Source organism: Patella vulgata, chromosome 2 (genome assembly GCF_932274485.2).
Source record: "Patella vulgata chromosome 2, xgPatVulg1.2, whole genome shotgun sequence".
In the NCBI taxonomy this organism is placed as follows: Eukaryota; Metazoa; Mollusca; class Gastropoda; family Patellidae; genus Patella; species Patella vulgata.
The window spans coordinates 52,812,012-52,827,502 of NC_065880.2; the positions used below are offsets into that span (position 1 = coordinate 52,812,012).

At 35.1% G+C, this 15,491-nt stretch overlaps 1 protein-coding gene across 2 annotated transcripts in view; it reads left to right on the top strand.

The window, feature by feature from the left end:
* LOC126811705 (calcium-dependent protein kinase C) overlaps positions 1-15,491 on the top strand; it is a 193,509-nt gene that overhangs the window by 17,378 nt on the left and 160,640 nt on the right. For both annotated transcript variants that reach the window (XM_050537565.2, XM_050537564.2), the window contains exon 3: positions 5,490-5,572. In XM_050537565.2, the coding sequence (XP_050393522.1) occupies positions 5,490-5,572 (83 nt within the window). The remainder of the gene's footprint in view (positions 1-5,489; positions 5,573-15,491) is intronic.

Consider the following 15,491-nt stretch of genomic DNA (forward strand, 5'->3'; position numbering starts at 1 on the left):
GAGGTTCTTCATGAAAAACTTGAGATACACAAGCTGGAAGTAGAGACAAGTAAACATGCAATTTCAGGCCCTACATTGCAACGTAACCAACCTCTCAACTCTTGTATCCTTCCGCATCAAAATTATGAATATTCACCAAAACCTGGCAGAAAATGTATTTTCAAACCCTTTTCCTCAATTCTACACCAAAAAGTCAACAAAAATCGCCATGCAAAAGGGGGAAAAAGGAAAAGGGAGAGGAAGACTAAAAATAGCTTTGGCCCTTGTTTCGTGGGTGACGGCGTAGGAATATTTGGTGATCTGTGTCCATATGGAAATTATAGACACCCAATCTTACTAGAAAAATACTGGATTACTGGAAAAAGAAATTGACAGAAAATAATTAAGAATTTACTTAGGCCTCAATATGTATGATAAATGTACAGTAAGTAATGATCAATACATTCTGAAAAATGGACCCTCCCACAATGAAGCTAAGGTGACAGACATGGCGTCCAACAATAGTTTATTTATAGCTATAGGTATCCCCCGGCGAATGTAAAGGTTTGAGAGGGAATTGAAGCAAGTTTTTGATGGATTGATTAGTTTGAATATGTTTTTAGTCCAAATCTATCATCAAATCAAATAGTTTGTATGCATGTGAAAGTATCTTTAAGGCCGTATACAGAGATAAGAAATTTGATTGGTTGATGCTTTGGGACCCGATAACTTTAGTTTTAATTAAGTGAGAGTGATGAAACTTGGTATATAATTTTATTACATCAATACCGTGATGAAGTTCGATAATGAACATTTTCTGCTCAGGGTAAGCAGAGGGATAAGCAATTTGATTGGTCAAGACTTTGGAACACAATAACTCTCATTCTAATTGAGTTAAGATGTTCACACTTGGTGTAGGTGTCTATTTGGTAAATGCCTTGATGGAGTTCGAAGATGAGAATTTTCTGCTTAGGGTAAGCAGAGATAAGCAAATTGATTGCGTTGATGCCTTGGGACAAGATAACTTTAGTTCTAATTAAGTGAGGATACTTGATGTATAGCTTTATTACATCAATACCTTGACTAAGTTCGATAATGAACATTTTCTGTTGAGGGTAAGCAGAGCCGATAAGCCATTTGATTGGTCGAGACTTTGGAACACAATAACTCTCCTTCTAATTGAGGTAGAATGTTTAAACTTGGTGTAGGCGTTCATTCGTCAATGCTTTGGGACAAGATAATCTTGATTCTATCTGATATAGAGTGATGAAACTTAGTGTATAGGTTTATTGCTTGATACTTTTGAAAAAAATAAATGTGCAATTAATTAATATGTGTCATCTATTTATTTTGGGATTTCGGTGGGGGACATCAGCCTCACTGTTGGCTTGTTTTATCATTGGAGGATAATTACAGATATGGTGACTCCATAGATATATAGTAATAAATGTTAGGTATTTATCAGTAATTTGTCAGGTGGAGGTATATAGAAGTGTAACATGTTATGCCTTATCTTTATATTTACAGCTTATGAAAAGTAAAGATATGATGCAATCAATATGTTCACTAAAATTTAATATAACAAAGATATTATCTATAATGGTATAAATAGAATTTTGACCAGGTTGTGAACTTGTTTTCTTAAAAAATAATACTGTCAGTTACATCCTTCGGATTATACTGTATTGTATATTTTAAAAGCCAGGCTTAGCTTATGTCTACCTTTCAGCTGTGAGCTATTTGACTTTCGGCAACTTGCCTCAACTGACTTCAACTGACAAAGATTAAACTTTCTGCAACTTGGGAGAGAGAGAGAGAGAGACCCCCACTCACACAAACTAGGACATTTCGGGACTAACATATGGTGCAATTTTATTTCAATAATTCGCTTGCACGTAGGGGTCTTTAGCAGTGGGAGGAAGCCGGAGGACCCGGAAAAAACCCATGAGGTTGAATAGGCAATCTTGCTCTTTGTCACGTACAACTGGGGAATCGAAACCACGCCATATGACTCAATGACAGACCTTATGATGATACAACGCGCATACGCTAACCAATCGGCATCCACTTTTTAAATGTTGATGTCGACAATAATGTTGTAATAGCATTGTGGCAAGACCTGCCATTCCTTTGGGGTGTGTCTTCTAAGGTATTTGCCATTTTGTTGATCATATGATAAATAAATTAACAGTCAGGTGTTAAGTGTAACAGCTATCAGTTCTAAGTCGGCAGAGGGATAAGCAATTTGATTGGTAGAGACTTTGGAACACAATAACTCTCCTTTTAATTGAGGTAGAATGTTCAAACTTAGTGTAGGCGTTCAATAGGTGAATGCCTCGATGGAGTTCGATGATGAACATTGTCTGCTTACGGTAAGCAGAGATAAGCAATCTGACTGGTTGATGCTTTGGGGCACGATAACTTTAGTTTTAATTAAGTGAGAATGATTAAACTCTGAGTATAGATTCATTATATCATTTACCTTGATGATGAGAATTTTCTGCTTAGGCTAAGGAGCGATAAGCAATTTCATTGGTCAAGACTTTGGAACATAACAACTCTGCTTTTGAGGTATAATGTTTAAACTTGATGTAGATGTTCATTAGGTGAATGTCTTGACTGAGTTCATTGATTAACATTTCGAGCTAATGCTAATGGTAAGCAGAGCTAAGCAATTTCATTGGTCGATGCTTTGGGACAAGATAACTTTGATTCTATCTGATAGAGAGTGATGAAACTTAGTGTACATGTATAGTTGATAATCAGTTTGATTGCTTGATACTTTTAAAAATAATAAATGTGATATTGATTAATATGTGTCATCTACTTATTTTGAGATTCCAGCGGGGTACATCAGCCTCACTGTTGGCTTGTTTCCATTTATTTTACGTTTTCTTTTGTAAACTGTACAGTAAACTTCGCATAAGTCGGATCTAATAGTCTGGAGGCTCAGCACGGAGGGGTGTCGAATCAAATGGGCCCAAAACCAGACCCAACTTTTCTAGAGTAAAATTTTGTGCCTATTTGATGGACCTACCCCCCTCCTGGCACCGAGCCTCCGGTCTTTAAGTGTACTGACCAAATTTATCAGAGTTAAGGGAAGGTCTGAGTTAGCTGAAGACCGAAATTCAATCTTAGCTCGATTAGAAATAAACTGCAAAAGACGGATAGAAAATGATTCAAAGGCACATTTCAAGCTTTTTATTCATATGTGCAAGTAGATAACTTCTGTTTTGGTGCGTAGATAACTTCCGTTTTGTTGCCATCTTTGAAAAATGTCCTAAATTTTCCCGGAATGTGTCTCGTACAGCAGACAGCAAGTTTCGAATTTTCTTTGAAAATTCTATTATTGTGTCGCGTCAAATAGGCTGATTTAAGTCAAAATGATAGGGGAAAAGTATTTTGGGGCTGGAAAAGTATTTTGGGGCTCTGTGCATGGAATAACTAACCGTGTTTTAGACCATCAAGGCGAAGCTGAATTAGTCAAATTCTGAACATACATGTACTACCGATCCGAAGGAAAAAAGCCGGAATTAGATCATATGGACCGAACATTTTGATCCGAGTTGAGCGAAGAACTGACTTAGGAAGTCCAACTTACGCACATAAATTTAATAAGAAAAACGTGCAGGATCAAAGGGTCCAAATGATTTTATCCGAGTTGAGCAAAGATCCGACTTATGCAAGGTTTACTGTATTTTATATTTCACTGGTATAATTTAATTTGATACCATACAATGACATTGTTCAAATTTATCGAGTTTTATTCTTGTGGGAATATACAAGTGATGGGATTCCCCCGTATATTCTGAACATTTCCGACGCTATTTTCCAAACATCCTAAATCGTCCGACCAGGAATATACCCAGTCGGACATCAAGGCATGGTGAATAATATTCAAAATTCCAAAATTAATATAGTGTACTGAGTGTATATCTACCCGATTATCATTGATAATAGGCTAGATTGATTTAGTAATTAAGAGATCAACATATTTACCTTGAGATACTGTCTATACACCTACCTTCATTAACTACTTAATCTGCCTTGATTAACTGACTTAATCCTTTGTTGGACAATTCATCAATCCAATCCTGAACAGAAGACTCTGTATCAATCCAGAAAGAGTGATTATAAACTTAATCCACATGATTAACCCAAGGTTTCTCCATTGTCAGACATTTTAATCTCCTTGATGTCTGTCGATTACATGTAGAAACTAGTCATATATGTCGCATATCCTCATATATCTGTTAACTTGTCACGCACACACAGACGGTTATAATACAATAACTGAAAGCTAAAGTAGAAATCTCGCGAGACGAGTGAAATTACGAGAGATGTAAATGTGACAATTATCATATGGAAAATGTCAGAGAAAAAATTCTATTTTGATGCATATTCTCGGGTTTATGATACTATTTTGAATGAGGTTTATGTTTTTCAAAAAGGAAATAAAGAAGCTGAGAAATGTTAATAAATATTTCGATAGAAATCATGTAAGTAGGTAATTGTTTTCAAAGATAGCGGGTGCGATCAGAGTTGAGCGCTATTATTTAGCAGATGATGTCACTGACTCTGTATCATGGAGCGACTGTTACTGCCCCCCAAATTTTTTTTACCTACATCCATATATAAGTCGAAACGGAGTACAAGACAAATGCCAGACTTCTGCTGAAAAAAGTGTTGACTTAATCCTCGAAAAATACTGTAATTTTGGAGGAATATTATTGGCATGAATTTGATAAAAAGTATGGGTCGGCAGTAGTCGGCATGCTTTCATTTTATCGTATTATGACAACACATAATTTTTTAGGAATATTACTGACATAAATTTGAATACCGCACAGGAATTAAATATGAATTATAAAGAGGTGCACCTATTTTTTTTATTATGTACGAATTTGAATATTTTGTTGACTCGTGATTTTTATGTGTGGTCTGAAACTGCCTGCTTAAATAACGATAAGAGTTATATTCCTTTACTTTCAGTAAAAATGTCTGACAAATTTTTTTTTGAAATCTCAACACTGGAATATACATTTATACAAAATAACAAATGACGGAACATTTCTGTATATACTGTATCCACAATTTCATACAAACTCGTATCTGATAGTGATGTCATTATTTTTCAAAAAGTATTTTGGGGTTAGGCATTAGATTTATATCAAGTTTATACACTCATTATCACTTTATCCTAAACAATGTAATTAATATTGAATAATGTCAAATCTTTATGTATGCAAATTAAAGCACTAAATGATTTATATGACTTGCAAATTGAAAGTTGAAATATGTACTGGTATGCCTCAGTGATGACTTGGCGGATTGGTATCAGTTTTGCATACAGTCTAACTTGAATATGCACAATGTAACTGTAGTGAAATTATGAATTATTTTTTTTTTTACCAACTGTCGAAAAACCCAGAAGAATTAATTTCATAGCTGACTTCAATAGATTCTATGTTGTTTGAATAACAATAATCTATGTTTTTTCTAAATTTTAGTTTGTAGTTTTGTGGTTCACAAGAGATGTCATGAGTTTGTCTCCTTCCAGTGTCCTGGAGTTGATCATGGACCTGACAGTGATGTAAGTACACGCTTTCAAAAACCTTTTTATATACTGTATACTATTTTAAAAGACGGTTTATTATTAAGTGTTGCGTGTAGGTGATAGCAATTCCAGACTAGTTGAAAAGAATCAATAATCTTCACATTCAAACTCCGCTTTTTTAAGTGACAAATTCAAGAGTATGTACAACATCCTGTGATTTAGTCGGCTAAAGTCAGACATGATTGCACCTATAACACTTTTGATAAAAAAAACTCGACTCTAAATAGAGATGTATAATGCAACCTGTAACTTTACTCATCAAAAAATGATTAATACAATGGCCATTGGCACTACTCAATAATGCTCTTGATGTACAGTCGTGGCCAAAAGAATAGGACCACGCTTGAAAATGGTTGGATTTCTTACATACAAATTCATTTGATCATATATCTGCCACCTGAGGACCGATTTTCACAAATGAGGTATCAATGGATAGGATATGCTTAGTATGTTCATTACGCATGCACATGCATGATTGAACAATGACGTCATCATGGATATGACGTCACATTGTACCAACGATTTAGCAGCTAGCAACATCGGGATGGTGGTAGAAAATTATTATCAAACAGATTTAATTCAGTCAAGGACCTCAACCAAATTAAAAACTTATGGACAGTACTTCAGGACAATTAAAGTAGCAGACCCCCATCCATCTAGTGCAAAGAGCCTGTAAGATGCCATCAAACAGGTGTGGATTATCATATCGAGAGACTACTGCAATGGGCTGATAGAAAGCATGCTGAAACGCATGGCAGCAGTCATCGCCAATGCCAGGGAACACACAAAGTATTTACTACTAATCGTTACTGATGTTAATTTGCATGTTAACTTATCATTTAGAAATGAAATAAATGGTCCTTAACCGAATGATAAAATGAATTTACACGTAAGAAATCCAATCATTTTCAAGCGTGCTCCTATTCGTTGATGACGTCATAGCTGTGATGACGTCATCATTCAAACATGCATGTGCACGCGTAATGGACATACTAAGCATAACCTATCCATTGATACCTCATTTGTGAAAATCGGTCTTCAGGTGGCAGATATATGATCAAATGAATTTACATGTAAGAAAAGAAATCCAACCATTTTCAAGCGTGGTCCTATTCTTTTGGCCACGACTGTAGAGTCTTAATACTGTGTAGACAGTATGATATCAAATATTCTGGGATTTAAACCATAGAAACAAAATTATAATGGAAATGTCAGTTGTTGAAAAAAAAAAAAATTTGGAAAAGCAAGTTTTTGATCATTAACTCATCCTCCCTTACAAATCTGGATTTTGCTGGTTGGTTCAGTCTCAGAGCTATCAAATCCATATTCCCTTTAGTCTGATTAGGACATTTAAAATATGTGAAATGATTAATATAACACACTGTAGCAAAGACAACACATTTAACCTTCCAGCTAACTAATGAATGTCTGCCATGAAATCATGACATTGAAGATTGGTTTATTTGCTCAGTTGACTTTAGTAAGTACTCACTAATATAACCAGCAGGCAAAGTAAACTGATGTCATGACTTATGACCAAAGAGAATATTATTAATCAATTGAAGCATTTGAAGCATGCATATACAGTACCCAATTTCACCAACTTGTGTATACAATCATAACCATGTACTTAAGTGACTGTCTCTTTAAAATTAAGTCATTAAGTAATTCATCAACCACAAGTGATTGATGATTGAATATCTGCTGATTTTTGGTAGCCAGATACTCAGTGGTTTGTTTTTTGGCATAGTTGGTAAAACAGGGTTAAGGCAGAAACTTGACATTTATCTTGCAGTTGTTGTCTAGCAGTTTCTTAGATTTTTCAATAATGAATCCACTGCATGTTCATTTGTTTGAAATTCAAGAAATGTGAGATCAGCATAAAGGACTTCTCCCATATTATTATGTATTGTGGATTAATGACTTAATTAGAGGGACTGTCACTTTAATGTAGACTTTAATATTCTTGCATGAAGAGATATTTTAAATGTCATAGACAATAATTCTATATTGAATGGATTTTCAATGTTTGTTTAATCTATGTTATTGTCAGTTATAAATCCATTATTGTCTGATATTTTTAGGGTTTTTTTTGCTGTTTCTTTATAATTGAGATTTTATTTGTTTGGAATTTATAGGAGTTACATGTATCATCAGAAATGTTGATAAAGTTTGATGTTTAATGGCTCTCTTCCATAATTTGATTGGTACATGTGCATGAGTTACATGTAGTATCTTTTAAAGATATATATGTTCTGTTGAGAGACAGGACTGCAATTACATTTAAAATCTTTAACTCAGTATCATCCACAATCTTCGACATTGCAAACACGACTTATTGGTCAATTTAAATCAACGTTGATGTTGTTATCTTACAGTGAAAAGATTGGCTTCTGGTATCGAAAATTTAAGGCACAATTAAAATTTTAAACTTGGCTCACGAATCACGTGCCAGAATTTTTCCTATCGCCATTTGTAATAAAGTGACTCGATGAACGAGGCTTAACATATGCACTCAATATGCACTCTTCGTGTATTTTGCCGAACATAACTGATTAGAAGTTACAGTATAAACAGAAACGATTGGATGTAAATCAGTTTATAAAAATTCATATTACATTATTAAATGCGTTGCAACCCATTTGTGTCCATTTCTAGGTGCCAAAGAATAGAGATTTAGCTCCTTTAAGTCTGTTAAGTAATACATCAAAACTACCATTAAATTAAATTAACTTTTATTGTCATAGAATCAATAGTTAGTGATTTGAATTGCATGTCTACTTGAATTGTTTTTTGCAAGTTCTATGCATCTGTGATTCCCTCGAGTGGTCTTTGATGTGGACTACATGTAAATATACAAGGTCTACTTTGGTTCTACCATTTTATTTTTCCTGGTTATTATTACCAGTAGACATATTTTCAGTTAAAAATAGTTTTGGGAATGGGTAGGGTAGTGAGGAGTGGTAGGGGGAATAAGTGACCCTATTAACCATATTAGTTTAATTTGTGTTGCCACTAACTGGATACTTTATAATTCGTGACAGCTTGAGTGCTGTGTGTAGATTGTAACTTCAACCCCACTGGTGATAGCTGTCTTAGTTTGAAACTCTACAGAACACCCATTTGACAGACAATACTCATTCTCTACTAGATAAGAACTCATTTATAAAATCAAAAGCTGATGATGTGATGTTTTTATAAATATCGGTTGCTTATGGTTATTGATATGATAAAATATATGTGGTGATTAGAGTTATCATACCACCCAGGAGAGACAACATGCAATTGGTTGTGCTGCTCATAAAAACTCTAAAATTTTAGCCCATTTTTGACGAGTGTGAATTACTTCGCACCTGTCATTTGGCAGTAGAGAATGACTGGCGGACCTATCATACTTGGCAACTGCATTAGCAAACAAAAGTGCCAGATCAATCAACTGATTTCTATTGTTTTTATTTCTTAAATTAATGGTGATTGAGTAATAAAAATAAAACACCCAATGAAAAGGAATGTATGGAGAGTGAAATGGAATCAGATTTTTTATGTTTTATTGCCAGACATATCGTGGAATATGATAATGTTGAAGCAATCAACTATTTATATATTTTTTGATGTTATGATGCGAAGAATACGTATACTCCAGCCGAGATCAAGTGCGGCCGCCATCTTGGACACGCTTCCAGACAGACAATACCACAAAACTTACAGATAATAATTCTAGACTTTGGAAAGCTAAATTGAATCAAAACTTTTAGGGTTTGATACAATCTACATAGAGGAATATTACATTGTCGAAGATTTCAACTATGTATTTTTATTTTCAACGCAATGAAGCAAAGAAGACGACAATTCCCGCCATATATACAAAGCAGAAATATCAAATGCCGATAGCGATGAAGTAACGATCATTTGGAGCGATATTTCTTTTTTATACGCCCACATTTAAATGTGGTCCTATATTGTTGTCGCCCCCGTCCGTCCGGCGTCCACAATTGCTTGTCGACGCTCTAGAGGCTAAAGTTAATATCCGATTGACTTTAAATTTATACACAGTGTTTAAGGTCTTGAGACGAAGAATCCTATTGATTTTCTATTACTATAATTTATAAATAATATTAAAAAGTCAGTTTCACACAAATTATGACTTTTCTCTGTCATAATGGTAAAATAACGTGAACAAGTATTTTTTATTTTTTAAGTAGAACGCACCCGTTGACAGCAGTGTTCAAAGTAAATATAAATATAACTTTTAAAATAGGTTGCCAGGCAACGAAACATATGCCCACAGCAGCTAAATCGTCCGGGCCGCCAACAAGAGTTGTCGCATATTTTTAATTTTCGGTAATGAAACATTTATAATACACTAAAATCTGATTATAAATTTAAAGTCAATCGGATATTAACTTTGGCCTCTAGAGCGTCCGATAATTACTTGTTGGCGGCCCGGACGATTTAGCTGCTGTGGGCATATGTTTCGTTGCCTGGCAACCTATTTTAAAAGTTATATTTATATTTACTTTGAACACTGCTGTCAACGGGTGCGTTCTACTTAAAAAATAAAAAATACTTGTTCACGTTATTTTACCATTATGACAGAGAAAAGTCATAATTTGAGTGAAACTGACTTTTTAATATTATTTATAAATTATAGTAATAGAATTGCCACTTTGTACAATTGAATTTATATCATTGGTCAGAACACCACACTCTACATTTTGTAACAGATTCTATAGAAAATAATTTTTTAGTTATTTGCAATTTTGTAGAGGGTATTAGGATTAACAATAATCCACTAATTGGCTTAGGGAGATGATTTAATGAGCTTAGGGGTAGGTAGCTAATGTTTTAATTGGCTCTAGGGTTAAATTGGTTAGGCTAAAATATAATATAAGTACATGTCTAAGGAAAACGTTGGATAGACAAGCTATTATACCTAATAGTAATCTGAAACTTATGTTGTTGGCAGCAAGAAACTATTTCTTCTGCCATGTTTGTGTATCATTAACTAACATTCTGTTACATACTATTAGCTAGCTTGTCTTTCTATATTGTTACACTCATTATAAATCATGTTCATATACCTGGTGCTATTTATTAGTCACTCTATATAACAATGCAATGTTTACCTCTAATGGGAAATTAAGGGATACATTTCATAGTCTTCCAGCAATTAGATTATTATACATTGATTCATATGTTATATTACAACTTTTCTTCTACACCAGATATGTGTTATTACATTACACAGTGTAATACACGGATCATCAGTGTATATGATATTATCTACTGTTATATACATCAACTAATAGGTATTATCTAGGTATAACTACACCCCCACAACACAAACTCTTCATTTAGATAATTAAAATTGTATGTCCATATATTAAGCCAAGGTTAACACTGGATATAACTAGTGCTGATATCAAGTAAAATTTTACGCATCGATGCATCGGACGCAAACATCGATTCTCGTATTGATGCATCAGGAATTTTTTGCCGCCATTTTGTTAATCAAAAATTACAGAAATAACATTAGTATTTCTGATAGAAACATAAATTTCCCTAACATTATCATTAGGCCTATTATAGAAATGTCGATTTATTTGAATAAATTTATTTCCACAATATTCTTCTGTTATTTATTATGACATTAATATCGTCCGATTCACTTCAATTGACACTCGTTAGCCACTGTTCAAATTTGTTGTGAAGGGGTGAGGTGATTACAAGAGACAGCGTTTGCATTATTTATACGGATCGTATCAAAGCCTGTCTATAGGGGTTTATGAAGTTATGACAGTTCTTTTGGTCATTTGAATGAACCGTGAAATTGACCTTGGGGTTAAAGGACATGATACCCAGGGGAAGTAACCAGCAAACACAGTGTTTGTAGTCACAGGAAAATGGAGAAAAACATAACGGAAGTGTAGGGTAACCAGGTCAAGCCTAATACTTTGTGCGTGATTCATTGAATTGTTCCGTTACATATATATTGTTTTATTTTGAATTATAAAAAACACGCAGAAAAACGTACATGTATTGAAAATGTGTTTTTTATTCTAGTGGCCGAACTTGTGAACTCCTCGGAGTCCTTGGACACATAAAGCTAATTATTAGTATTTTTTGCCGATGCATCGATAAAACAAAAAAGTACAGAGAATCGAATCTGCATCATTTTAAAAAGTCAACAAGTCATGTTCACATTACTTCAAGTATATGTTGGATTCTAATATAAATGTTCTGTTAAAGATGCTATAATAGTTCAAAAATAGATAATGAACATATTGAAAATTTCTTTCAAATTGCTTTAGTATAAGGGACTTTATGAGTCTTGAAAGGTTTGACAAGATCTAGTGCAGATTGTTTATTATCGTAGCAATGGTACTTGACATTTAAGTCGTAGTCTCAATTATGCATTTTATCATTAAATTTTTAAATCTTGCAGTGTTCTAATCATGGGTTCCACGTCAGCCGTATATGCCGGTCGAGACCTACGGCTATGGAAAATGACCGTTCCTAGATCTGACCTAACGGTCATTTTGCACGCCGGAAAGAGGGTCTTTTTTTAAAAAAAAAAAATGTCAAACATGACTACGATCGACCTTCACTGTGTAACTATACAAGAATGCACGTCGTCTAGAAGCCAATCTCGTGATTGGTGTTGTAGAGCTGTATATATACTATTCAAAAAAAGTAGGGGATATTTGATTTTTAAGTGTTATTAAAGTCACCTAATGAAACTGACGAAGAAACAAATGACAAAATGAAATGAAGTTCACATTCATCGATTTATTCCAAATGATCGTTAGACTAAGTAAGGCACAGACTGACCATTATAAGGGTAAAATGATACCCGGGGTCAAACAGCAAAGTTACCACAGCATCACAACCAAGTCAGTAACGGGTAAATACTCCTAATGAGACGTCTAAGGTCATTTTGGTCCAGATTGTCCCATTCCTGTTGCAACGCAGCAGCAAGTTCTTGGACATTGGCAGGACGTTGTTGACGTTGACGTAACCTCTGTCCAAGCATGTCCCAGACATGCTCGATGGGGGAGAGGTCGGGACTCAGTGCTGGCCAAGGTAATGTGGTGATGTTCTGTTGTTGGAGGTAACCTGTAACGATCCTGGCCCTGTGACATCTTGCGTTGTCATCCTGGAAGATGAAACGGCGGCCATGACGTCGTGCGAACGGCACAACATGGACTGCCAAGATGTTGTCCCGGTAGTACTGGCCTGTAACACGCCCTGCAACAACATGTAAAGCCGTTCTTCCAGCAACAGTGATGCCTCCCCACACCATAACAGAACCACCCCCAAATCGATCATGTCTGATGACGTTAACGTCTTGGAAGCGCTCGTTTCGACGACGCCACACCCTCCTACGTCTGTCCAAAAAATCAACAGTGAACCTTGACTCATCTGAAATCATCACATTGCTCCAGCGTCGATTATCCCAGTGTTGACGATCCCTACACCAACGACGTCTTGCCTGAATGTGATGATCTCTCAAACAAGGGATGACGCGAGGACGTCGGGCGCGAAGGTGACCGCTATGCAGTCGATTCCGAATCGTCTGGCCACTCACTCTCACACCAGTGTCTGTTTGAAGACGAGCGCTGATCTGATTTGCTGTGATGACACGATTTCTCAAGGCCAAGGTACGGATAAATCGATCCTGGGCTTGAGTTGTCGACCTGAGCGTGGTCTGTCCTGTACAGATTGTGTATCACGGTATCTGGACCATAGCCTGCTTATGACAGACTGAGAAACATTCATCGTCCGCGCCACAACCGCCTGTGTTGTGCCGATCTGTAGCATGCCAAGGGCACGTAACCTTTCATTTTGGGTAAGCCGACGCATATCAAAATTTGTTTTCTGGTCACTAAAACAATTAAACTGATGTTTCCACCCTGGAATTCAATGCCACAATGACTATAACATTCAAAGTCAGAGTCGTGCAAATCTTGGGTTGGACCCCCATGATGATCCCAAGCATCACCTGCATTCCATGCTGTAGCTATTGGTGCGTTTGGGCGTCACATGTAACTGGAAATGTTTCTTCTGTTAGGTTCTATAGTGACTTTTTTCTTAGTCATTTGCATATTTTAGTATTATGCCCCCAAAATCAAATATCCCCTACTTTTTTTGAATAGTATATATAGTCGTCAACAGATTATACTGAGTGTTGTGTTGATAATTAATGATGAGTGTCTGGTAGTAGAGCAATATATAAATGTTAATTGATAAGTGGGAATCTAATCAACGGCGTGAAGCGGCCGATTGTTAATCATTCACGTATTGTCCACGTGTCATAAGAATTTTCAACAACAAAGCCGTTTACCGCTATTACGGTCAGGCACAATGTAAACGATGTTTTTATGATCTTCGAAAAAGGGCAATTGATATGAAGTATTGCTCTTGAATCCAACCAACTGTCATATCAAATAAAAACAGCATAGAAATTACGTAAATCCTCAACAATGTACGTGTTGGAAGAAATATGCATTTAAAAATAAAATGTTTAGAAAAAATCTAGTGAGATAAAATCTAGAGATTAGTTAACTTGCTTACCGAACAATTAAGAAAAATACGTATTCCAGTTCTATTGTGCAGCAATATTGATAATTCCACGTGTAGAAGAAATGTCGTGTATATACGGTTACTCTTATACACGACTATATTCTAGGGGGCGCTAGTGTCGCTAGCCGTGAAGTTAGTTAGTCATTTAGTTATACATTATTAGGATTTACGTCACATTCTGCGGCCCGTAATTCCGTAAGAGATGGTCTAAAACAAAAAAAATGTGAGATATATGCCATGGATAATTATATATTTATCTTCATTTCAAAGTTATTGTATTACAACTCAAAATTATCCAGGTCAGTGTGTTTTCTATAGAGCACGTGTTAATTACGTGTGAGCTACTGAAATGGTTTTTCTCCGGCCAATTCAACTATTTCGTTATTTAAGTAGCCAAAACGGAATATTTAATTATTAAATAATTATCATGAGCCTTACTAATATTTCATTTTTAAGTCAAATATATTTTTTTTGTGCACCCCATGGTGATAAAGTAGTATAGACACGTGAATTCACAATACCATACCATGAATAAAAAACATGAAATATAAATTTACTTTGAAAAGTTTTCGTGCGTTATCAAAAATGACCGGCAGTGAAAATTTTGAGGTGGAAGCCCTGGTTCTAATCCATTTGAATCTCAGTCATCCGATGTTCTAGAAAGTTGATTATAGGCTTGTCATGTGGATAAATGTCTAAATAATAGTTAATAATGACATTTGAAGCTAAAATAAAGACCTACAATAGGCAGATTGAGCTCTTACATAATGTATCTTTAAAATCTCTATTTAAACACAGAGTTTCCTCAATCCAATCTGTTCTCAGGGATGATTTATTTTGTCGGACACGAAAATTGTGATCCTGTCAGTTTGAATTTAAAGTTATGGTTCAGGTGAAATCAGTGTGAACATGGCCTAATAATATAACTCAACAGACTTATTTTACAATAAAAATTAACCATATACATGTATGCAGATTGTCCTTACCAACAGATCAGTACAAAGTACAACATCAATTAATTAGTGATATGAACTATTGAAATGAGAAGTGGTGTCAGGTGTTCTAGAAAGTAATCAACACTTTTGTTTTTCACATTATTTATTAGGAGAACTGCACGGATGATGCACAGATGGTGCTATTTTTTTTATCTTCAATGAGATTATTACTTGCATCATATGATATCCAAATGTTCTCTTAAATCAACAAGTAGAAATTGGAAATTTGATACAATTTCACTCATCAATTGATAGACATAACTTACTACACTTTAACTACTCAGTAGACTCATATATTTCAATTAAATACAAGCAAC